Genomic DNA, 25,160 nt, shown 5'->3' with positions numbered 1-25,160 from the left:
ATCAGCTGAATACTGCCCTCTTCTGGAATTGTAGTGAGGTTGTAATTTAGCTGTTGTAATTTTTTAACATTTTTTTAAAAGACTTTTTCAATTATTAGAAATTCTCGTGAACATTTTTAGGTTCACACAGGTAAATTAATTATTTCAAATGCATGATTTCATACCTCCCTTATAATGAAATGCCTTATGTATTTTACCATTATCTATTGCACACATCTCTCATATCATGTATACTAAGCAATCTTCCTAAATAAATATATGGCACAAGGACACATGCTACCTTACCTAGGACTTTAGAAAGCTATTACAACCAAAGATGAAACGCTGTACCTTCTGCAGAATCTGTTGAATTGCAGGGCATTTGTGGTCCTTCCACTGTCCCAGCTTGTTTTGAATTAAGACTCTAAAAAACACCAAATTCAAACAACAAAAACTTTCTTGGATACCCATACATATTAATACACCCATATGTGTATGCACCCCCCCCCCCCAAGAAAGTCAAATACATACATTAATGTTAATATTAAAAAGTTATACATATATTTGGGGGAGAGAATTTATAAAATATTTTAACCTAAAAATATTTGGGGAAAATTTACTTTGTGTTAAAAGAAGAACAGGAGTACTTGTGGCACCTTAGAGACTAACAAATTTATTAGACTAATAAATTTGTTAGTCTCTAAGGTGCCACAAGTACTCTAAGGTGCCACAAGTACTATTATTAGACTAATAAAATTGTTAGTCTCTAAGGTGCCACAAGTACTCCTGTTCTTCTTTTTGCGGATACAGACTAACACGGCTGCTACTCTGAAACCTGTCATTACTTTGTGTTGTGTAACATATCAGATTTAAGATTTGTACTGTATGTAGCACATCCTTTCTCTGGAAAAAAATGTTTGCATTTATATAGCTCTTCATATATTAAAAGTTCTGTACTTATTAACCCCCATAACTGTCCTGTAAGGTACAAGAATTTTACAGGTGAAGAAACTAAAATGGAAAAGTGAAGTGACTTCCCCAAGGCTACACAATGAATGAGTAGGTGAGCCAGGATTTGAACTTAGAACCTCCTTAACTCTTAGTTCTGTGCTCATTCCTCCATCCCATGGAAATCTATATAAAGATGGTACTGAATTGAATTGTGTGTGTCATATAGTCAGTTTGAATATGTATCCTATGATGCTAAACAATTAAATAAAGGCTTAACAGGGCCGTCCCTAGCCATTTTGGTGCCCTATGCAGCCTCCCCCCCGACAGAGGGGGTGCATCCCTAGGCCTCCGCAGGGGTTGGCCAGGCCTCCACAGGGGGAGGGGGGGCAGCGCAGGCTTGGGAGGCAGGGGGGAACCACCCCCCAACAAGAGCCGGCGGAGCGGAGCGGGTTGGGGCTGGGTTGCTCCACTTCCTGCCACCCAGTGAGTGCAGGGCAGGCCCAACCCCTGATGCAGTCCTCAGGGGAAGGAGTGGAGTGGGGGCAGGGCTGGAGCGGAGCAGGGGTGGGAAGAGGTGGGGCGGGGTAAAGGCTTTGGGGAAGGGGTAGAGTGGAGGCAGGGCTGGGGCAGAGCTGGGGTGGGAAGAGGCAGGTTCTGGAGTGGAGCAGGGGTGGGGGCCATTGGGAAGAGGCAGAGCAGGGGTGGGGGCAGCTTTCCTGGGCGGCTCAGCCGGCTGGGGGAACGGGCTGGCCGCTGGAGCAGCACGCAGCTGTGTAGGGCACCAGGAAATCTGGGGCAATTTGGTGCCCCAAATTTCCTGGTGCCCTACGCAGCTGCGTACTTTGCATATGGGTAAGGACAGCCCTAGGCTTAACAAATATACAAAGTTACCCGTTTCCAAGTATTTTCTAAGCTATAAGAGCATTAGCCAGTAAATCACATGCATACTGCACTGCCACCAGAAAGATCAAGGACCCAAAATAGCTCCCACATAATTTAGAGCAAGCAGCCTAAGGACTACTCAAATTTACATCAGCTGCAGGAGTCACATAGGAACTACCCCACTAGATGAGGCTGAGCTGGACCGCTTTAAAATTGGCCCAGATTTTAAATAGTATTTAGGTATTGCTGCACTCAGCATTGGCAATGCCTAACTGATTTAGGACCCCTGGTCTCATTTTCAAAAGTGAGATAGGCACTTAGGAGCCTAAATCCCATTAACTGTCAACCCAAGTCTGAGTTTTTCCTAGTCCTGCAGCTAAAGAACAGAAACAGCAACTCGGCTTAGCTCCTCCTTGGGACACCATTGGATTTTTCTGATACTAGGCAACAAAAGGGCTTCCCTATGCAGCGCCTTTAGAAACAACGATCTAATGCATCATCTCTCCCTTCTCCATTTTCCTATTTAAATTTGGTCACTAAAAACAAGATTTGTTCTCTCCACTGATGTTCCATAGAGTCTTCTTTCCCCACACTGATTGCATTCACTAATGTATCAACAGCAGATACACTCAAACATAGCAGCTGTGTGCAGTCAGCCATTTTTAAAAGGAGTAGGGCTACTCAGCCTGCAGGACATCCATTATCCCTCATGATGAAAACTCAACCCCGTCCTGGACTCCCTAACAAAAAGAGCTTCCTTTTGAGCCCCACCACTCAGGTTTCCCCTACTCGCTACATTCGGTGTCAAAAAAGGGAATTGTTTATAATGTAATCACAACATCTAAAAATTGGGAGCAGTATCAATACAGTCATTTCCACAGGGATAAGATGGTTCTGAGAATGGGTCCATTGTTCATTCCAAAACTGTACTCCGTTCTCCACCATCTCAGGAAATCTCTCTTCCATTACTCTGCCCAACATCAGTCCATTCACTAAAAGGAGACAGAATGGCATGAACTAGTTCTAGAAATTGAGGTCAAGTAAGCCTCAAAGCTATCAGCAGCCATTTCATGTACAGGAAAACATACAAAATCAAAGGACGTTTGCCACCACAATGGATTAAAGCCCACTCTGCTCTGCCCGCGTCTGCTTCCTGGGTCATAGTTATACACTTTGTCTGTGGAGCGATATATAAAGCATCCATGTGCTCATTTATCCATACATTCTCAAGACACTATATGTTAGATACGCAATCTTCAGCCTGTGGTAGAAGTGTTGAATGCTGTAAATTCTACATCTATTTCAATATAAGTAGCTACGTTGAAATGTTCACTGCCTTCTTCCCTCCTCAGCTTCAAAGCTGTCAAAATCCCATTATGAGGGCTGGTGGTCCTGACTGTGACAAAGAAAGAAAAATGTGTTTTTACCCTGTACTTTCCTTAGCCTAAGTTAGCTAGATCAGACCCACCCACTTGGGGTGACAATTTCTCAAATGGAGTTCATGACAATTTGATTTCCTAAGCTCGGTCTAATATTTAAATAAAAAGATTGTGTACTTTGGTATAGTGGCTTGTTTCTGCTATCTAGGTTTCACTAAGCCTACCATTAAAAATCTTCCATCACTGAAAGGATGATCTCTAGTGGTTTTTCCCAATGAGGAGGAGCTAAGCTACAGAACAGGTCTGCGTCTGTCTCTTCAGGAAGAGGGAAAACCTATGTGGATGACTGGCAGAATGTTTTACTGATCATAACAATCGTAGAATTTTGCAACCTTTAATCTAAGAATATTTGCCATGGGCACTTTCAATATGCACATCAATTAGCATTTTCTCCATTCTCCACCCCCCACCCCCAAGTGCTGCAAAAAACACAGGGTTTGACGAGTGCAAGGGATATAAACAATATTACAATCTTTGTCATGGTTTTGTTTCTGCCTTAGGAAATCAGGATACCTGTGTGAAAGTTGTTGTACCCAAGTTAGAGCTATGAATCTGGGACCAGTTTTTATTGGAAAGCCTAGAAATCTAGGGAATGACTAAATAGGAATGTCTGTGTTATAAATCAAGTGCACAAAACTGGTGTGCAAAGGTCAAAGCATCTCATGTGGCTCATTGTTAGTTTAAAAACCTATAACCATTTTGATAAATGCTTAAAAATAATTGAACAAACAACAGAAAAACAAAACATGGAAAAGAAAAGCAAAAACAGAAGGGAAATTTAAGAACAAGAAAGGGGGAAACAATAAATAATAATAATTTTATGTAACCTTTTAAGCCAATAATTTGATATAGACAAAGACCCAAATTTAGGAAAGCAGTTAAGAACACGTCTAACTTTAAACACATGAATATTCCCATTGAAGTCAATTACGCTACTCACCATGCTTAAAGTTACACTTGTGCTTACGTACCTCACTGAATCAAGACTAAAGTGACCAAAATATCATACAACAAATACAATATAAATGTCAGCTCTTTGGAGCAGGAATTATCTTTCTTCTCTGTGTTTGTACAATGTCTAGCGTACAATGGGGTCCTGGTCCATGACTGGGGCTCCTTGCTGCTATAAATAGTAACAACAACTTAAAAAAAATACCTCCCACTACAAAACATGAACACAAATGGAAAAGGCAAGATTAAAAACCCAGAGAGAAAGGGTTTTACAAGAAAGGTATTTACCATAGGGCCATTCTAAAACATCTCTGGAAATACAAGGGCTTTATCAAGTACTCCTTTAACATTTTTTCTACACTTCAGTTTCATGCGTGAAAACAACCACTTTAGCACAGATGAAAAGCTAATGCCAATAATCCTTTGTCCACAAGACCAACACACTTACCATCCCTAAAACCTGCACGGTTTAAACTAAGAAAGAGTGCTACCAAAAAAAACTATATTGAGTATGAATAGCAAATGGTGCAAATTGTCAAAAAAAATATATGTTTCTATGCTAATTTGGCACCTACCTTGTAAAGAAAGGTTCTATCCCAGAAGTATTTCCTGAAGAGCTTAATGTCAGACTCCAGCAAACGTTCTGCGGTGTGATTAAATGTCAGTGTCAGAGTTCCTGATGAATGAACAAACTGTAGGAAAGCACACTCACTGATCTCAGCTCTAGAAATGTCAAACGAATGACTGCCCTGAAAACTGAAACAACACACTATTTAAATTAAAACATATGCTCTGTGCACAGGTTTAATGAAAATATAAACACAGAGAACTTTCTGTTCTCATTGGTGCACAGCACTTCAAAATTCTAACTTACTGTACAAAAAAAAAATATATAAGGCAGAAAATATAAAACATCCATGAAAAACATATCTGGGCAAACAAATAGTTACCAGTGAATCCATTCACCATAAGAAAATTCTGTTGTTTCAAGCCATCAAGATGAAAAAATGGTTAGATTAGGAATAATGGCAGCAAAATAAAACAGCAACACTAAACAACATCTAGTTTTCCCTAATATTGTAAAATAGAAATAGTACCTTTTCCTGTTAATGTTGCCATATATAGTAGCGTGAAGGAACTGGCAGGCTTACTAGCCGATTACAGTGAAAAACAGACAGTGTCTCAAGAGAGCGCTGCACTGTTTGGATGTTACAAACAAATGAGACATTCATAACAAAATGTACTGGACCAGCTTTGTAAGTCATTTTCTCATGCAAATTAAAGTAGGCATAATACTCACACAACTGTATGTTGTGCAGAGCCATAAACAAAAGAGCTCCATTCCAAAACAAAAATGTAACTGAATTCTTGCATGTATTTTTTTTTTCTGCTCACTTCTGGCTTTTCATTTCTAATGGGGACTTTCTGATGGTAGAATATGATTATCTGGTAGTGCAGGACAATTACAAATACAATGGAGGTCCTAAACTCCATACATCTGAAACTTCAGATAATTAAGGTCCCTGGAAGCTTCAGTCCTGCAAGTTACTGGTCAGGGAGGAAGCTCCCTGGCAACTCCAGAAACTTAGCCCTGCCTGGGTTGATACTCAGCTCCTTCATTTATCCAAAATGTCTTACAGATGTTTCAGAGTCCTCCAAGACCTTGGTAAAAGTGGGGTTCAATTGTACTTTTTAAACAAATTTTCTTGCCCTGGTTCCTATCAGCATTTTAGATTATTAAAACAAAAACCTGTAAAAAGTTACTTTGATTTTCACCATTTAAACAGTGTGTGTGCTTTTTTACTGCTCCTTTGCATCTCCAGAACTTGGACAATGAAAATAAACTTCCACTTTTGAGAGCAGTCACTTTCATTTTCTAGTTCTGGTGCACTAGCACTAGACCAGTGTAGCAATGCTTGAATTGGGCTGCAAACACTAAAGGGGGATGAATGTTTAAAGTTACTCAAAAAGCAGTTTTCAATTTATCTTCCCATTTCATGAAGCATTTCTATGAATAACAGATTTTTATAACACACTTTTCCCCACCAAAACCTGTAATTGGGACTTAGTAAACAATTTTGCCGATGCACAAAAATGAATAAAACACAACTCCCTCCTTTCTGCCACATTGGTACCGCAGGACTAACAATAGTAAAAATATATTTTTGTCATTAAATTAAGCAGATTAAACTCTGACTATACAGAGGGAGCAGCTCAGAGGAGTAAAAAAATGTGCCATTTCTACATCACTTTTCAGACTAGAAAAGTATATTAAAGGTTATAAACACTCAGATAACCATGGAAAAATAACTACATGCTACTGTATAATTTTGTGTTCAGGTCCCACAAATCCAAAATAAACAGTGATATTTTTAAAATATTAATTTTTAAAGCAACAGACTTAAGTCAGATGCCAAACCTAAACTATTTACTCCAAAAAGGACAAATAAAATAAATCCCTCATGTATTTATCTAATCAAACCAGAGTTTAAACCAAATTTAGATTCGTATGTTTGCCATTATATTACTGTTAAAAATGTTACCAATTTTGCCACACACCTAGAATGGAAGACATATATGAAACCTTATTTTTAACAAGAAATACAAGATTTCACACCTAAAACCACAACGCTGACAACAACCAACAGAACAGAAATAAACATTCAGTTTAAACTATTTTGAAATAAACATTTTGCTCTTCAGTTTTAATGGCTAATAGTTTAATAGAGGTAATAGGCTATTACACTCACTTCATTAAGATTTCAACAAGTCTGGAGTGTCCATTCTGTGAAGCCAAATCTAATGGTGTTGCTCCAGCTTCATTAGGTAAAGCTAATGCCAATGGCCCACCAGGCTGAGATAACAGGAATCGCGAGAGTTTAACCAAGCCCAATCTTACTGTGAGATGAAGCAGCGTTTCTTTGCGATTAGACTCTAAAAAACACATATGTTTATTTGTTAGTAAGCATCATATAAATCTCTTTAAAGTCAGTGCAAATACAAAATACATATAGTCCAAAGATCCACTTATTCCAAAAGTTAAAGAAAATGCTAGGAGTCTGTATTTTGTACATCTCAACTCTCTCTGTGTACAGCACCTAGCACAACGGGGCCCTGATTGCTAACTGGGCCCTCTAGGCTCTACTATGCTACAACTTATAAAGAACAAGGCAGCTTTCCAGCTGCTTTGCGTTGCCTCAACAGCACAAAACAGCCACAGCTGGGACCAAGAATCTAAAACAGTTTCTTTACAAGGCATGTGATTTATCCAGTAAGGCTGTTTATAAGTACAGCAAAAGATCCTTAATGATGCAGACATGCAGGTAAAATGTACAGGATGCATTTCTTTCATTTCTCTTTTCAACATGGTGGCTTCACCTGCCTCTTTGTTCTCTGCTTTTTAACATGTAAACATCAAGGTCAATGGAGGGTGAAGCTTAAAAAATAACAGTGAACAAGATGGACTCAGTCTCTTTCTGTCACGTCCTGCCCTCACACTTCATAAAGAAAATGCTCGGGCAGCAAATAATAAAAAAAAAAAAGTGGGCCTGCAGCTCAGAATTTTCTTCCATTCTGTTCTACACAGGTTTTTAGAGTGCACCTATAACTGTAGTATCTGAGTTCCTTCCAGCAATGTGACTATACATCGGTCACATGCTGGTTGTTCTCTCATCCTCTACCCAGAGGGAGAAGCATGTGTAGTGGAGATATTGGTAGGTTGGTTTTGGTTTTTGTTAAATATACCTGTTGCTAGGTGTTTGCGGGGGGAGGGCAAGATCAAACAAATATGCCTTGCACGGGGAGCAGGAAGTGGTGAGGTTTGTGAGGGAGGGAGTTCATTCCACAGTCTCGGCCTGAAAAAGTTTCGGTCTCTGGCACAGATGAGCTTTACTCTTATTCTTGGGAGTTCCATTATGCCAGAGGAGTGAAGCTGACGATCACAGTCTTCATCCTAGAGCTTTAACTGGTATGCTGGGCCAAGCCATGGAGCACTTTAAAGATAAGGACTGAGAGACCCTGAACTTGATTCAAAATTCTATGGGAAGCCAGTGTAGAGAGTAGAGGACAGGTGTGATGTGCTCACAGTAGCATGTGTTGTTGAGGAGACATGCTGCAACATGTTGTACTAGTTGATGTTTCCTAACTGCTGAAGGTTTCATGCCCAGGTATAGCATATTGCTGTAGTCTAGACGAGAGGTGAAGAAGGCATGAATAACTGAGGCCAGGTCTTCATCCAACAGGGTGGGACTGAGTGTCCTATACAACTGGAGATGGTAGAGAGGAATAGCTCAGTGGTTTGAGCATTGGCCTGCTAAACCCAGGGTTGTGAGTTCAATCCTTTAAGGTGCCATTTAAGGATCTGGGACAAAAATCTGTCTGGGGATTGGTCCTGCTTTGAGCAGGGGGTTGGACTTAGATTACATCCTGAGGTCCCTTCCAACCCTGATATTCTATGATTCTATGAAAGCTCTACTCACAGCCATTGCTCTGTGAGAGCTCAGCAGAGCAAGGAATCCAAGACTACAGATTGAACTGATCAGTTATGAACCTTCAATCAAAGGAGACTGCACCTATGCCTGCAAACTCCTTAAAATATTTTCCTCTGACCAGCATCTTGCATTCTGATTTCAACATGGAGTTAAATGAACAGCTAGAACTATTAATATGTTTGATATTTCAATTTAGTCCGTCTATAGTCCTCATAACAACAATCATCAAAGTCCGAAGGAACAAAAATCTCATTTTGGGCCCATCGGTTTATACAATTCAATTTCAACATTATCTCATCAAGTAAATCCATTTTTCTGAAATAAATAGAATGAAATTCAATAAGGACAAATGCAAAGTACTCCACTTAGAAAGGAACAATCAGTTGCACACATACAAAATGGGAAATGACTGCCTAGGAAGGAGTACTGCGGAAAGGGATCTGGGGGTTATAGTGGACCACAAACTAAATATGAGTCAACAATGTAACGCTGTTGCAAAAAAAGCGATCATCATTCTGGGATGTTGTGGCGTTATTCATTTGAACTCGGACCATATAGAACATGGTTGCAACCAAAGTCCTGTAGTGGCACCACATCTTGTATAAAGGGGGTCAAATGAGGTATCTAAGACAAGGTTATGGTTTGCTGGTTATAATTATGCTATCTATATGTGTGTATCAATTTTGTAGTTGAAGTTATGAATATTGGCTCTATACTGTCTGTATTTCAAACTTATGCTATGCTTCTGGGAAACATCCCAGACAAGTTGGTGTTAGCTCTGCCTAGCCTGCTTGATGGCCCATTAAGGACCATCAGCTATACAATTGACCCATTGAGAGAAGGCAGATACACCTTGCAACTCAGCAAAGTATGCAGGGACTTGCCCATGTGACTCCAGACTCCATTTTGCTGTAATTTTCCACAGTAAGGCCTAGTCTACACTATGAGTTTAATTCGAATTTAGCAGCGTTAAATGGAATTAACCCTGCACCCGTCCACACAACGAAGCCATTTATTTCAAAATAAAGGGCTCTTAAAATCAATTTCTGTACTCCTCCCCGACGAGTGGAGTAGCGCCAAAATCAATATTGTCATTTCGAATTAGAGTTAGCGTGGCCGCAATTCGATGGTATTGGCCTCCAGGAGCTATCCCACAGTGCACCATTGTGACCGCTCTGGACAGCAATCTGAACTCGGATGCACTGGCCAGGTAGACAGGAAAAGCCTCGCAAACATTTGAATTTCATTTCCTGTTTGCCCAGCACAGGAGAGCACAGGTGACCACAGAGAGCTCATCAGCACAGATAACCATGCAGGCCAATAATCGAAAAAGAACACCAGCATGGACCGTAGGGGAGGTACTGGATCTGATCGCTATATGGGGAGAGGATTCAGTGCTAGCAGAACTTCGTTCGAAAAGACGAAATGCCAAAACTTTTGAAAAAATCTCCAAGGACATGATGGAGAGAAGCCACAATAGAGACTCAGAGCAGTGCCGCGTGAAAGTCAAGGAGCTCAGACAAGCCTATATGAAAACAAAGGAGGCAAACGGTCGCTCCGGGTCAGAGCCGCAGACATGCCACTTCTACGCTGAGCTGCATGCAATTCTAGGGGGGGCCGCCACCACTACCCTACCTCTGACCGTGAATTCCGAGGTGGGGGTAATCTCAACAACCACACCTGAGGATTCTGCGGACGGGGAAAAGGAGGAGGAGGAGGACGACGAGCTTGCGGAGAGCACACAGCACTCTGTTCTCCCCAACAGCCAGGAGCTGTTTCTCAGCCTGACTGAAGTATCCTCCCAAGCCAGTACCCAAGACCATGACCCCATGGAAGGGACCTCAGGTGAGTTTACCTTTTAAAATATAAAACATGGTTTAAAAGCAAGCGTTTTTTAATGATTAATTTGCCCTGAGGACTTGGGATGCATTCACGGCCAGTACAGCTACTGGAAAAGTCTGTTAACGTGTCTGGGGATGGAGTGGAAATCCTCCAGGGACATCTCCATGAAGCTCTCCTGGAGGTACTCCAAAAGCCTTTCCACAAGGTTTCTGGGCAGTACAGCCTTATTCCGTCCTCCATGGTAGGACACTTGACCACGCCATGCTAGTAGCAAGTAACCTGGTATCATTGCACGACAAAGCCGGGCAGCGCATGGTCCCGGTGTTTGCTGGCATTCAAGCAACATCCGTTCTTTATCTCACTGCGTAATCCTCAGGAGAGTGATATCGCTCATGGTAACCTGGTTGAAATACGGGAATTTAATTAAGGGGACAGAGGTGGCCATTCCTACTGGGCTGTTTGCCTGTGGCTGAAAAGAAATCCTTCCCTGCAGTTAGCCAAGCGCAGTGGGGGGTGGGAATTGGCGTTAAACTTTTCGCCTTTGGCTAGCAGGGATCTTCCCTGATACCAGCCATGCGGTGGGGGGAGGGGTACAGCGATCATCCCAGATAATTGGATGGAGGAGAGGTTTAGTTTGTTTTCTGCTGCTGAAAGTTAACAGGAAAACCGCAGCAGTCAACAGACTTTGCTTGGTATGTGGGAAAGGAGGGCGCAGAAGCCGAAAGACAATGGCTTACCATGGCCGCATGCAAGCCGAATTCTGTTGCCCGGACCTGCGTCTGTGATCTCTAACACCAAAGCCACAGGCACTCAATATTAAGATGGAAAATGCGACCTTGTACTGAAATCACATGTGCTATGTAATGTGAATAGTATTTTTCACCGTGAAAGAGTATAAGCATTGTTCTGTAAAATGTATCTTTTTTTAAAAACTTCTCTCCCTTTTTCCATCCCTCCAGCAGCTGCAAATTTTTCAAGCCTCCCTCCTCTGTCCCGAAGGCTATCTCAGATAAGGCGGCGGAGAAAGAGGACATGAGACAAGATGTTCTCGGAAATAATGGAATGCACCCGCAATGAAAGAGCTCATTTGAATGAGTGGAAGGACACGGTATCTAAGTACAGGAAAGATGCCAGTGAATGAGAGGTCACGAGGGACGCTCAAGATGAGAGGTGGCAGGCTGCAACGCTGGGGCTGCTGCGTGATCAAACGGACATGCTCCGGCGTCTGGTGGAGCTTCAGGAACGGCAGCAGGATAACAGAGTGCCGCTGCAGCCGCTGTATAACCTCCCTCCCCCAGACGTGTAAGAATGCGGGGGGGGGGCGGGAGGAGGCTCCTTGCACCCTCCCACTCTACCCCAGTGGACAGCCCAATCAAAAGGCTGTCATTATATTGAATTTTTTCAGTGGCCTTTTACTTCCCTCCTATCCTTCTCCCAAACCTCATCCGGGTTACCTTGTCGGTTCTCTCCCTATGTTTATAATCAATTAATAAAGAATACATGATTTTTAAACAATAGTGACTTTATTTCCTTTAAAAGCAAGCTGTGATTTAAGGGGGGAGGGTGGTTTGCTTACAGGGAATGAGTCAATCAAAGGGGCAGGTTTTCAACAAACAGAACTTTCACACCGTAGCCTGGCCAGTCGTTACAGATGTATTAGCAGGAGTGTTATAAGCAAGACACAAGAAGTAATTCTTCCGCTCTACTCCACGCTGATTAGGCCTCAACTGGAGTATTGTGTCCAGTTCTGGGCACCAAATTTCAGGAAGAATGTGGACAAATTGGAGAGAGTCCAGAGAAAAGCAACAAAAATGATTAAAGGTCTAGAAAACATGACCTATGAGGAAAGATTGAAAAAACTGAGTTTGTTTAGTCTGGAAAAGAGAAGACTGAGAGGGGACAGGATAACAGTTTTCAAGTATTTAAAAGGTTGTTACAAGAAGGAGGAAGAAAAATTGTTTTTCTTAACCTCCGAGGATAGCACAAGAAGCAATGGGCTTAAATTGCAGCAAGGGAGGTTCAGGTTGGACATTCAGAAAACCTTCCTAACTGTCAGGGTGGTTAAACACTGGAATAAATTGCCTAGGGAGGTTGGGGAATCTCCATCATTGAAGATTTTTAAGAGCAGGTTGGACAAACACCTGTCAGGAATGGTCTAGATAATACTTAGTCCTGCCACGAATGCAGGAGACTGGACTAGATGACCTCTCAAGGTCCCTTCCAGTTCTATGATTCTGCTCAGTTTGCACAGTCATTTAGAATATGTTACCGATCCACCAACGACAATGGAAAGGTGTGATCTGTGATTGGGCTTTGTGTGTGTGAGTGTGCGTGCGTATGTGTGTGTAAATAATCCATTAACAAAGAGCAGCAGAGGTTTGTAAAATTTATGCCCCGCCACAATAGTTACAACAAATAGAGTGACGGAAAGATGACTCAAAAGAGAGAGACAGGGTAGCTGGTCAAAGCAGCAAATAATTATATTACCCAAGAATATTGCTGAATCAACCAGTGCAATCACTGTAACAACAGACAACTACAGTGGCTCAAAACTGAGCATGGGACAGATTCTACCATCAATACAGTGAATAGTCCCTTGCCCTATGAAAACACCTTTTATAACTTACCATAGGCATTGTGGTAACATTTATTTGTATCTTCAAGACATACAAAAATATGTTTTATATTATAATGTACTTATTACTTGAAAATCACATGATAATTCGGCCAGTCAAACTGTATGACTGGCTCAACATTAATCACGCTCTACCATTTAAAGAAAACACTTTGAACAATGCACCTGGCTCTGTAACAAAAACTCAGGCCACTATAATTGCACTAGGGGGAGGAAAAATGAAATATAAAAAAAATCATCCCTTACGTTAAGTTTAAAGTAAACTAGGTAGTTACTACTATTTGTGTGGGAGTTTTCAAAAGTGACCATTGCGCTTGGGTGCCCCAACTTTTGGGTGATCCACCCCGAGACACCTTGTGCCTGATTTTCCACAATACTGAGCTCTTTTAAAAGTCCTCAAAAAATCTAGGTACTCAGAATTGATTAACTAATCACTTGTGAAAAGTTAGGGACGACAACAAATACTGCCCAGAACAAAGAGGAAATGAGTCTTTCCACCCCATATCATCTAAGCACATCTCAGAGGACTTGAGAATGGCCATCGCCATAGGGTGACCAGATGTCCTGATTTTATAGGGACAGTCCCGATTTTTGGGTCTTTTTCTTATATAAGCTCCTATTACCCCCCCACACACACACACCCTGATTTTTCACACTTGCTGTCTGGTCACCCTACATGGCTACCTCTAGTCTATTTTTTTTTTCTGCCTTGAAAAATAATCATGCTTAAATGGGCACGATCCTGTTTTATCAGTATATTTTAATAGGTTTAATAATCCTGGATTTTCATGGCTTCTTAAAAGCTGAAAGATAATCTGCTTCCATACCAAGGGTCAAATTCTGACTGCTCAGTGCTCAAAGGTTCACTCCAAAACTCACACCAAGTGACAGCAGCATGGGCAGAACTTGAGGAAGTTTTGAAAATTTACAGACTGGCAAAAGGAAAAATGAAGAGAGAAAGAAAAATGAAAAAGTAGATGGGACAAAAAACCAAACAAACCTGGGCATCATTCATTCGATTGCATTCAGTTGCAAAAAGAAGAGAGAGAGAGAGAGAGAGAGAGAGAGAGAGAGAGAGAGAGAGAAGACAAGACTGGGGAAAGTTTAAATTAAAAAATGGAAAGATCTGAAAAGGCAAAAGCTTTTTGGAAAAGTTTTCAGTTTTGAGAAAAGGCCATTTTTCATTAAAGAACTATTCCCCCTCCACTTCAAGATCTGAATGAAAGATTCCAACCATTTCTAAGCATAACAGTATGGCAGCGGTTTAATAAAGGCCTAGCTGCTGCTGTTGGGGAGGGGATTTGCCAGCTAGACCTTGTTTTGCATCAGATCTTGATCCTGCTGCCAAAACACTGTGTTTGAGTGATAAAAATCTGAGCCAAACAATCTGTTTTAAACATTAAATAAATCCTTTTGTTCTTACTGCACCTGAATCCCTTCCTCTGTCCAAAACAATAAAAGAACAAAACAAATATTTTTCTCTGACAGAAATGACTAAGCTCTTTCTGGGCTATGAACCTCATTCATTTCCTGGAAGGAGACTGAAAACTCCAGACTTGTAACTTGAAGAGAAGACGGAGACACCACAACAGGCCGACAGTTTTTCAGTTTTTCCTGGCTCCATCTTCTTATGAACTCCTAATGCATTGTCAGGCCTTTATATTAGATAAGAGATTGTTTATAAAATGTTCTTCAGTATACCGCAGTCCTGAGAAACTTACACACACACTTATCTTTACACACTGTGAATAGTCATGTGAGTTGACTTCAGTGTGACTAATCACAGCTGGGCACGTGAGTAAGTCTTTGCAGGATCAGAGCCTTAGTTAGTGCCATGTGATTAGACTGGATGACCTCTGCTTGTCCAATACCACAACCCCCCCTACAATAACCTTGCCACCCCTCCACAACTTTTTTTGGGGTCAGGATCCCTATAATTACAACACTATGAAATTTCAGATTTAAATAGCTGAAATCATGAAAATTACCATTTTAAAAATCCTATGACCATGAAATGACCAAAATAGACCGTGAATTTGGTAGGGCCCTAATGATAATAGAGGCACAGCACAGAATCTCCCACATGCAATCACCAGGGGATTTCACACACAAGCCAAATCTGCCCTAGAAACTTTTCTCAATATAGCAAAGTCAGTTACAGGTACAAATTTTTTGTGACATTCCTATCCCAGCAAACCCCACCAGTGTAGCTACACTTATACCAACATAAAAGTTCTTTTGCCTGTATAGTTTATTGCACTCAGGGAACAGAGATATGCTATACCAGCAAAAGTACTTGTTTGTTGCATCTACACTAGGAGGGTTTGCTACTATGCCAGCAAACCTTCTCTAGTGTAGCCACAGCTCCAATTATGTTTGCTTGTTTGGGCAATTCCAACAAGTTGTGAGGCAACACAAGGGGTCTGTTAGCAGAATGATATTTCCCTTCCATTTCTATAGTAGCCAAACAAACTTAAAAGTTGTCTAGCTTATTATTGTTGCTGTTATTGTCTACTGAGCACTGAAAATGTGCCTAATGCAGAGAGTTTCGGATCTCAAAAACAAATACCGAGAAGACAATAGAAACTGCCATAATGGAGCAGACCCAAGGCCCATCCAGTTCAATAACCCATCTCCATCAGAGGTCAGTACCAGATGTTGCTGAGGAAGATTGAAGAAACCTTCTAATCCTCAGTAGTCAGAGATTGGCTTAATCACTGAAATATGAAGCCTGTTTCAAAATTTGTTAGCACTAGCAACTGTAACTTTTAATATTTTTGTTATCTCTACAAATGTCCAATCCCTTTTTGAGCAGCCCTTTAAAATCTGAGATGGGGTGGGGAATGGAGTGGGGGATACCAGAAATCTCTTCCATGCTAACTAAGTTATGCATCCAGTATTTCCCCCAAATCCTTGAAGGAGAACACATGAGTTTTGCCAATTCCTCCACCTTTTTTTCTCAAAATACCAAATTTTAACGCAAATTAAGTGAGAAAGTCCTATACACAAATGTTTTGTACAATTTAGGGCAAGGATACAATGTGGATAAGCTGGGTGTGAATAGCTGAGACTTATCAGGAATGGCTACTATCACAGGAAGTACTAGTAAAGAGAATTACGCCAGTAAACAAAGAAAACTAGATAAAGTCTAAAATGTCACAAAATAATGAACACTGTTCAGAAAAGCAGATGATAAATGCAGTGAGTTTGAATTCCCTACCAGCTTCTCCTACAAGAGCTATTCCTAAGAAATAATTATGACATATTTATGAAATAGGAAATCAATGTTGTTTATGCTAGAAAATTAAATATGAGCATAGGCTACTTCCTTTGCTATATCTATAATTAATTTTCAAGGTGAATAATATTAATGAAAATTCAGAAACAGAAAATTCTGTTTCTTCTACTAATGGTTCCAAACTTTAAAGAACATTATCTACCTTGAAAAGTATTATGGTGTGGGACAAAGGAAGTAGCAAATGTTCTTATTTCATTAATAGCACAGTTACAGTCATCCAGACAATCTTAACTCCAGCCTGTAGCAGACCTCTGAAAACATCCATCCATCACCCAGGGGTGTGCAAACTGTATGGGTGAGTCCCACAGTCTGTTCCCCACAAATCCTACCCCACCAACAAAATAGGGAACACGCTGTGCTGGGATCCTTACAGAGATTTCCTCGCCTGGCCCAGACCTCTCCCACAGGTTTTTGCCCATGAGACAGGTCAATTTGGGCTGATAGGTTTTTTTCAGCAATTTCTACAGAGCCCTTAATCTCTATTCTGCTCTACAGGGGTTTTCTATAAAGGGAATAAAAAGTACCTATCACAGGAAGTATTTTAAAATATGAATTCTACAGCTGCTTGAAAAAAATCCAATTATTTGAAAAAAAATGATAAAAAAGAGAAACATTTTCTCATTTTTTGGCCAGTTCTAACAAATTCTGTGCCTTAATCCACATTAGTGATTAGCATCCTGCAGAGTTTCTTTTTCAGAAATTAAGGCTACATTTTTTTGTTTTGTTTTGTTTTTAAAGGGTATTTGAATGCATGGAGTCTCCTTTAGCTCTGGTTGTGACTGTGAAGCAGAACATCACAACCCCTCATGTATTATGTATGTGGGTAGCTGGTGACATTGCTTTCTGTGTGTGCAAACAGCCACTTATTCCAATAATAATTTATGCTTCCTGAAAGGTTCATGCTTTTATTAACTGTTCCTTTTTTCAAGTTTAAATAATGCGGCTAACAAGTTCTGACCTGTGTGACTGTATTAAATTCCTGGATTGTTTAGAACACTCAGTGGCCAATTCAATTCCTCCCTTTATCCAGCCCATTTTATACACTTACAAAGGGATTACAAGAACTGGTTCCAAATACCAAAACTATTATGAATAAATTATTCTTTTGACTGTATTTCCATCAAACCATACGTCTCTAAATACTCATTAAAAAAAATGAGGTCCAAAAACACCATAAGGTAGAATAATTTCCTCCATCAATGTCATTCTAAAGTCATTTTCTTTGAATAAACACTCTGGGAATCGATAACAGCAGCCCTTTGAAAACTAACAATTCAAACAAACAGCTCTTTTGTCTGATAAATGTGTGGTCCTAGCGTAGGTACAGTACTCTTACAGTAACTGATAAGCAATCAATTAGTGAACAAATCATGTATATTAGTAGTTCCCAGCCTGGGATAAGAGGAAGTTAAGATATTAGTTATATAAGAATTTTTAAAAAGAAACAAAATAAAACCATACACATAGAAATGAGAGGAAAAGGATATAGTGAAGGGAAAAGGGAAAAAACATGCAGTGTAGACAAAGAAGTTGACAGAAATAAAGTCAATCAGCTTATATGCCATGTGTGCAGGGACTGGACTAGATGACCTCTCAAGGTCCCTTCCAGTCCTATGATTCTATGCACACACACACACACACACACACACACACACACACACACTGCTGCTCAGTAATTTGTAAACTTGTCAAGTAGTGTGAGAGAGATGCTCCCTGACAACTTAGATTACACGCTCTTTGGGACAAGGACTACCTTTTGGTTGGGTGTTCACACAGAGTTTAGCACAATGGGACCCTGATCCATGTTTGGAGCGGGGTTCCCAGGCACAAATGAAATGCAAATAATGAATAATAAGGGACCCATTCAGACATTTTTCATTGGAGCATATGCTAAAAAGGGTCAAGAATAAGAGCTCATATAGGTTACGAAAAAAGCAACCCAGTATAACTACAACAATATAGCTAATACAAATGCCCATGATGTAGAGACACTGCAACAATACAAACAGGAATTGCACTGATGCAATTCACACCAGTAAGTTAGCAGAGCAAGTCACTTTGATGCAAGGTCCAACTTACCATTGCAGTGCACCTACAATGTAGGGTTTGAATAGGGTTACCATCCGTCCGTATTTCCCTGGACATGTCTGGCTTTTGCGTCTTTAAATAGCAGTCCGGGAGGAATTGGTAACAAGGTTAAAAGGTCCGGGATTTTCCCCCCGCCCTTCCCTCCCTCCCATGCAGAGTGCGGCATGGTGACTGGGCGGCTGGGCCTGATTGAGCCGCTCCCATTGGCCTCCAGCAGCCAGAGCCCCTCCCCTGCTCCCCCCCCCCGCTGCCTGCAGCCCGGTGTAACGACACAAACAGCCCCACCAGCAGCGTGTTTTGCCTACACGTGAAGCCAGCATCTGACTGGCATGGGCATGGTAAGGGGAGTCCCGGGGGGCAGTCAGGGAGCAGGGGGAGGGTTGGATGGGCCTGTCTTGGGGTGGGGGGGGGGCAGCGGGTTATATTCTTTTGTAGTGCCCGAGCTCCAGCAATATCCAGGGCCGGGGGCCCTGCTCCAGCAATATTTGGAGCTGGGTCTCTCCCCCGGCCCTGCCTCGAGCTGGCCCCGGCCTCCACCTGCCATCCCCCTCCACGTGTGTCCCCCACCCCGCAGGTCCCCCCCGTCCCTGCCCAGAAGAAAGCAGCATGCGCCTCTCCCCTGCCTGCTTGTGCTGCCCAAGTAGCACATTCCTACGCTTCCGGCAGCAACTGCTGTCTGCTGCCCCAGGGTCCTAATGCCCCCATCCACTAATGGCAAGGCTGCCCTTACCCTGCTCTTCCACCCTAGCCCTGAGCCTCTCCAACGCCCCAAACCCCTCATCCCCAGCCCTCAGCCCCCCGCACCCTAATCCTCTGCCCCACCCCTGAGCCCCCTCCTGCATCATGAACCCCTCATACTCAGCCTCAACCCTCATCCCCCCTGCATCCTAATCCTCTGCTCCATCCGTGAGCCCCCTCCTGCATCATGAACCCCTCATCCTCAGACCCAACCCTCATCCCCCTGCACCCTAATCCTCTGCTCCATCCCTGAGCCCCCTCCTGCATCATGAACCCCTCATCCTCAGACCCACAGCCCTCACCCCTGCACCCCCTCCTATCCCCAAACCCGCTCCCAAACCCCCTCTCCCTTCCCACACACCTCCTCCTGTCCTCAAACCCCCTCTCAAAGCCTGCACCCACTCCCTTTGCACTGCCTCCCACCCCCAAACTCCATCCCAGAGCCTGCACCCCCACCCTCTCCTGCACACCACCCCCTGCCCCAGCCCGGAGCCTGCACCCAGCACCCAAACTCTATCCCAGAGCCTGCACCCCTCCTGCACCCTAATCCCCAGCCCAGGACCTGCACCCCAGACCTCCTCCCCCCACCCAACTCCCCTCCCAGAGCCTTAGGCGGGGGGGGGGGCGGGTTCTGGGCACCACCAAAATTTCTACAAACCTGCCACCCAGGGACAGGTAGGATCCTAGGGGGGCAGTTAGGGTGGGGGGTTCTCAGGAGGGGGCAGTCAGGGGGTGGGAAGTGGGAGGGAGTGGATGGGGATGGAGCTAGGGCAGGGCTCTCCCCCTCCCCCCCCAGTGTCTTCTTTTTTGATTGTGGAAATATGGTAATCCTAGGTTTGAAGCACTGTAGCTACACTGGTGTACATACCCTGGTGCAAAAAAACAAAGAGACAGCTGTATAGAATAGTGGCACTGTGAGAAAAGCTGTTCAGAACACTGCAAATCAGAAGGGATCAACAGGAGTAATCAGAGTTCATTTTCCTGAGTGAATAGATATATTCTCTTCTTGACTCATGTATGTCATTCCTATTAGTGTTAACTAGGGTTACCATTCGTCCGGATTCTCCCGGACATGTCCAGCTTTTTGAGTTTAAAAATAGCATCCGGGGGGAATTTGTAACTGTCCAGATTTCTCTCCCCCCCCCATGCAGAGTGCGGCACGGCTGACAGGGCAGCCAGACGGATCGAGCCACTCTCACGGGGCTCCGGCAGCCAGAGCCCCTCCTCCGCTTTCCCCTCCTCTCCCCTGCAGCTTCAGATCACTCCTCTTCTCTCTCTTACCCCCTCCTCCTCCCTGCATTCGCAGATCGCCGGCCATTCGCATCGGGCCTCCAGCAGTCTGGAGCTCCTCCCCCTGCTCCCCCTCCCCTGCTGCCCAGCGCGCCGCTCAGCAGCACTATGCAAGGGTGGGAACCGGGCTATGCGCTCCGTGGGGGAGCGTGGCAGTGTGTCGGGCTCCGCGTGGAGCCTGACATGCTGTTCTGAGTGGCACAGTAAGGGGGCCAGGGGGTCAGAGAAGGGGCAGGGGGGTTCTGGAGAGGGCAGTCAAGAGACAGGGAGCAGGGAAGTTGGATGGGTCAGGAGTTCGGGGGGGGGCTGTCAGGGAGCAGGGGTGTGGATAAGGTTTTGGGCAGTCAGGGGACAGGTAGGGTCCTAGGGGGGCAGTTAGGATGGGGGGGGGTTGGCAGTTCTGGGGGGGCTGTCAGCGGGCAGGAGTGGGGAGAGGGATTGGAGCAGTCAGGGGGGTTTAGATGGGTCGGGAGTTCTGGGGGGGCTCTCAGGGGATGGGGAGTGGTTGGATGGGGTGTGGGAGTCCCAGGGGTCTGTCAGGGGGCGGGGGTATGGATAAGGTTTTGGGCAGTCAGGGGACAGGTAGGGGGTAGAGTCCTAGGGGGTCAGTTAGGATGGGGGCAGTCTCAGGAGGGAGCAGTCAGGGGACAAGGAGCAGGGAGGTTTAGGTAGGAGGAAGTCAGGGGACAAGGAGCGGGGAAGGGTTGGGGGTTCTGAGGGGGGCAGAGAGGGGGTGGAAAGTGGGAGGGGCAGGAGCGGGGCTAGGGTGGGGCTCCCACCATCCTCTTTTTTGATTGTTGAAATATGGTAACCCTAGTGTTAGCAAGAGATCTGCACATATATGGAGAGAAGAATGTACCCTATCATGCCAAATAAATACAATGAAAGCCCTTGCAGTACTATGTGTGCTACATTCCTGACTATAGAAGTGAGGGTCCTCACCAATTGTGCTACCAATTGTGGGGAGTTTTATTCAGGAACCAGCAACAAGAGAATCACTGCTAACTTTAACAACCTTGACACAGGTACAAGGTGAGAGGTGGTTTCACAAATAGATAAGTACCACATTAGAGACTATCACCACTGCCTTGAAATGCACCCAGAAGCAAACAGGAAGTCAGTACCAAACTTTAAGTATGGCTGTTATGTGCTCAGAACAGTTCCTTCACCCTGCATAGGTGGGAGGTATCCTGCACATGTTGATGATTCCATCTGGTCTTCAAGGGGGATGGACTAGCTGTTGAACATTAGTTACTGGCTAAGACAGAATCACAGGTTACAGGGAAAATCTAAAACATAGAAAATATCCACACAACACAACTGATGATGAAACACATTTGGGGCAAAGTGATCCCAAATTTCAAACAATTACATTTAATGCAGTAGTTGGGACACATTTCCCAGCTTTATCACTGCATTTGAGGCTTGTCAGTCTAAAACAAAGTGGAAAGCAAGTGCAAAAGGTATGAAAAGAAAAGGTAAAGTGAAGCCCTTTCAGACTCTTCTGGTAGTGAGTAGTGCAATATGCAATGAAAGGAGCATTTTAAGTGAACTTGCTGGACAATAACTAAAAGTTAAAAAACAGTCCAGTGATATTTAGATGGAAGCTGCTATTTTCACAGGAGTGCCTAATGGCTGAGACAGTCTCATGACCCTATGACTTTAAGACTCAGTAGGCCTAGTAGAAGTAAGTGAAGCTGCAACACGTTTAGTGTGGGCAGATGCCACGCAAGTGTCCCAATGCAGCCCTGGCTTTCTACCTCCGGATATAGCTATGTCTACTGATACTTTAGACATGGGCCTCCCTAGGACCCCAAACTGAAACCCACTGAAGTAATGAGAAGATTCCCATTGCCATCTATGGCCTTGGATCAAGCCCTTGATTAGAAACTATGCTCAACCACAATGTAGTTTAGTTATGTGAACCAATGTTTACTACACATGAGAAGGAAATAACTGAACATACTCTTTTTTTATTGCCTAAGCCAGCAACTCTCCATACATGTGTGCACTAATTCAATGCAGCACACAAGCCACTCTACCTTAAAAAAAAAAAACACCTCTTCAGGTATATCCCTAATATCAAATTTTGTAGGGAAAAACAATCCTATGAATTAAACCCATTTTTTAAAACAGATTTCCAATCTCCTGAAAAACCTTTTTTCAAAAAGAACACTCCAGAGCAGTATGAAATCCACTATTATCTACAAACATAGTGGAGTTAGAAAAATCTTGAAACAATTCTCACCCAATAAATAGAACGGGGTGAAACTCAGTTGTTTGGTTTCCCAAATGTCTTTTTTCAGCTTAGGTTCACATGGGGTTGCTTGTCCTCAAATTCTGAACAATTTCAAGTACTCAAAACAAAACTCAGCCAAATGTACCAGACTGTCAGTGGAAAACACGTGAAGCCATCAAGTTTCACATGGCTTACAAGCAAAGCTATAAATTAGCTGGGTCTAAAGAAAAAGTTCATGCTCCTCAGCAAACCTTACCCCAGTTGCGTGTTTGTAATGAAACCTGAAACCGACGTTTCACCTGATTTCATTACAAAAGTTTTAGTAATACTGCTCAAATAAAGTACCGTGGCTATTTTTCATTCTACGTTCTTTCAGCACACAATCAGCCATTAAAAAATCCCATGCTTCCCTAGCAGAACACATTAATATATTAATGATGAGTCCACCTTGTACCGGGGTGGCCCTGAAACCTATGGAATACTTATTCTTCAAGGGGTTAATGCAATCCTAAGTGAGGCATCACTATTGATTGTACTGTGTTAAACAATATGCATAGTCACTAGTTAGAGTTCCTGTACTGAGACATTCTTTTGCCTGTTTCATGACATAATTTTTTTACATCTTCTTTTGTTGGTGTAACTTGTTTTTTCTTGTTTTTTTTGTTTTGTTTTGTTTTTAATATTTCATCAGTTTGGAATCAAGGTGGAGACACTTCATTATTATAATCCTTGGTTTTTTTGAAGCACCAAATTTGTCATCAGTTGTAGACAGGCATTATTCATCAAAAGGACTAAATTCACAGTGAGAGTCAAGGTACAAAAGGTTCTTTGACAGACTGAATTACAATATCAATGTGATGCTACAGGAACAAACTGAAGCCTTGATTTCCTTTATGATGGGGAACTTTCATTTCAGAGAACAGTAAAATCAACTACAGGGATGTGGAATCTGCTATGACAGGTCACAAACACTAGTATGCATTGTACAGGTACAGGCAAATTACAGTTAAAAGCTTTTAAGTCAAAAATCCTACCGTCTTCTGAACAATTTCCAAGGACGTTCCATGTAGGTGGCAGCTCTTCATGAGCTATGGCCAGCATCATATCATGATCCAGTGACTGCAAATCTTCCACAGTTAGCCCAAACTTATTGAGTAGTGTCTGGTGACTAGTAGAAGTGACGCAGTCAAAGTGGCTAACCAGAAAATGAGATAACTTGCAAGACAGATTCTGTTTGTAAGTGACATAACAGCAGCCCAGGGTCACAGGTGAATATCCCTTCGTGTACATGACCACAGAGACTGAAACTGTTTCTTGGCATCCATGGCCTGAAATATAACGTAGATTAATCATTAACACGTTAGCTACTTTTAGAATATATATTGCGCTTCCCTCATCTCTTTTTTAACCTAAGAAATACTTTGAAAATGTATCTGAAATTACTGTATTTTACTTCCCTCCATTTAAATCCAGTTGTTAAAGGGAATATATCAAATCACTTTTGGTCACAAATTTAAAACTGACTATACTGTTAACAAATGTCCTCCCAGTTATACTGATGTATTTGGTTTCAAAACCAGCCTTTCCAGTCCTGGGTACTTTAAGATGGTCTGCTTAAAAACACATGTCAGGTTACAGTAAGTGCTGAATGACCAAATTCAAAAGCATGAGGTGGCTTAGGGCATTTCAGCACCTACAGTAATTTAAGAGAAAAAAAAAGATGTAAAATGGGAAATTTAAATTATCTGAGTCCTAGAATTCCTTTGACAGTCTTGGTTCTACCCTGCAGAGTCCTCAGTATTCATCAGCAGGACTGAAAGTGGGAGACAGGTACGTGGTCATTGGCAGACCGCATCTGAGCATGGGTGCTAGGTGAACAGATCCCAGCACGCAGATTTTGGGGCCATGCACAGCTAGGTACACCTCCAATCCCATACCCAAAGCACATCTGCTAGGTCACAGTGAGCAGGCGTAGGGAGTGGGGAAAACAGAACTGGGAACAGTGAATGGACAGAGCAGCAGATGTCACCTGCAGGGTAGCAGCTCTTGGCCTTTAAATTAAAGATGCAACAGTCATCTGAATGGAAAATTACAACTTCCAGTGTAAGACCAGTATAGATGGTGAGTCGCCCCCAATGGCAACTTTTTCTATACCTCCATTCTGCTCCCCTAGCAAGATCAGCCCTTTATTTGTGACTGTTGTCACCAATCCTGGAAGCAGTTTTTTGGGTCGGAAGCAAGAAAAATTATAACAGCAAAGAAAGGGATTCCTGAGGGACAAGGAATGAGAGCACTGAGATTTATTTTTTTTAACATGGATTTCATACCCACTGACCTC

The 25,160-nt window shown here is 42.8% G+C and overlaps 1 protein-coding gene across 6 annotated transcripts in view; it reads right to left on the bottom strand.

The window, feature by feature from the left end:
* Positions 1-25,160, bottom strand: part of ARHGEF28 (Rho guanine nucleotide exchange factor 28) — a 190,044-nt gene that overhangs the window by 107,650 nt on the left and 57,234 nt on the right. For 4 of the 6 annotated variants that reach the window (XM_054031958.1, XM_054031956.1, XM_054031953.1 and 1 more), the window contains exons 4-7: positions 23,857-24,150; positions 6,953-7,136; positions 4,778-4,958; positions 331-403 (exon numbers count right to left, since the gene is read on the bottom strand). In XM_054031958.1, the coding sequence (XP_053887933.1) occupies positions 331-403; positions 4,778-4,958; positions 6,953-7,136; positions 23,857-24,150 (732 nt within the window). The remainder of the gene's footprint in view (positions 1-330; positions 404-4,777; positions 4,959-6,952; positions 7,137-23,856; positions 24,151-25,160) is intronic. The other 2 variants (XM_054031957.1, XM_054031960.1) reach the window with 1 other exon arrangement.

Source organism: Malaclemys terrapin, chromosome 6 (genome assembly GCF_027887155.1).
Source record: "Malaclemys terrapin pileata isolate rMalTer1 chromosome 6, rMalTer1.hap1, whole genome shotgun sequence".
NCBI classification, from domain to species: domain Eukaryota; kingdom Metazoa; phylum Chordata; order Testudines; family Emydidae; genus Malaclemys; species Malaclemys terrapin.
This window is presented reverse-complemented; position numbering and strand designations above follow the sequence as displayed.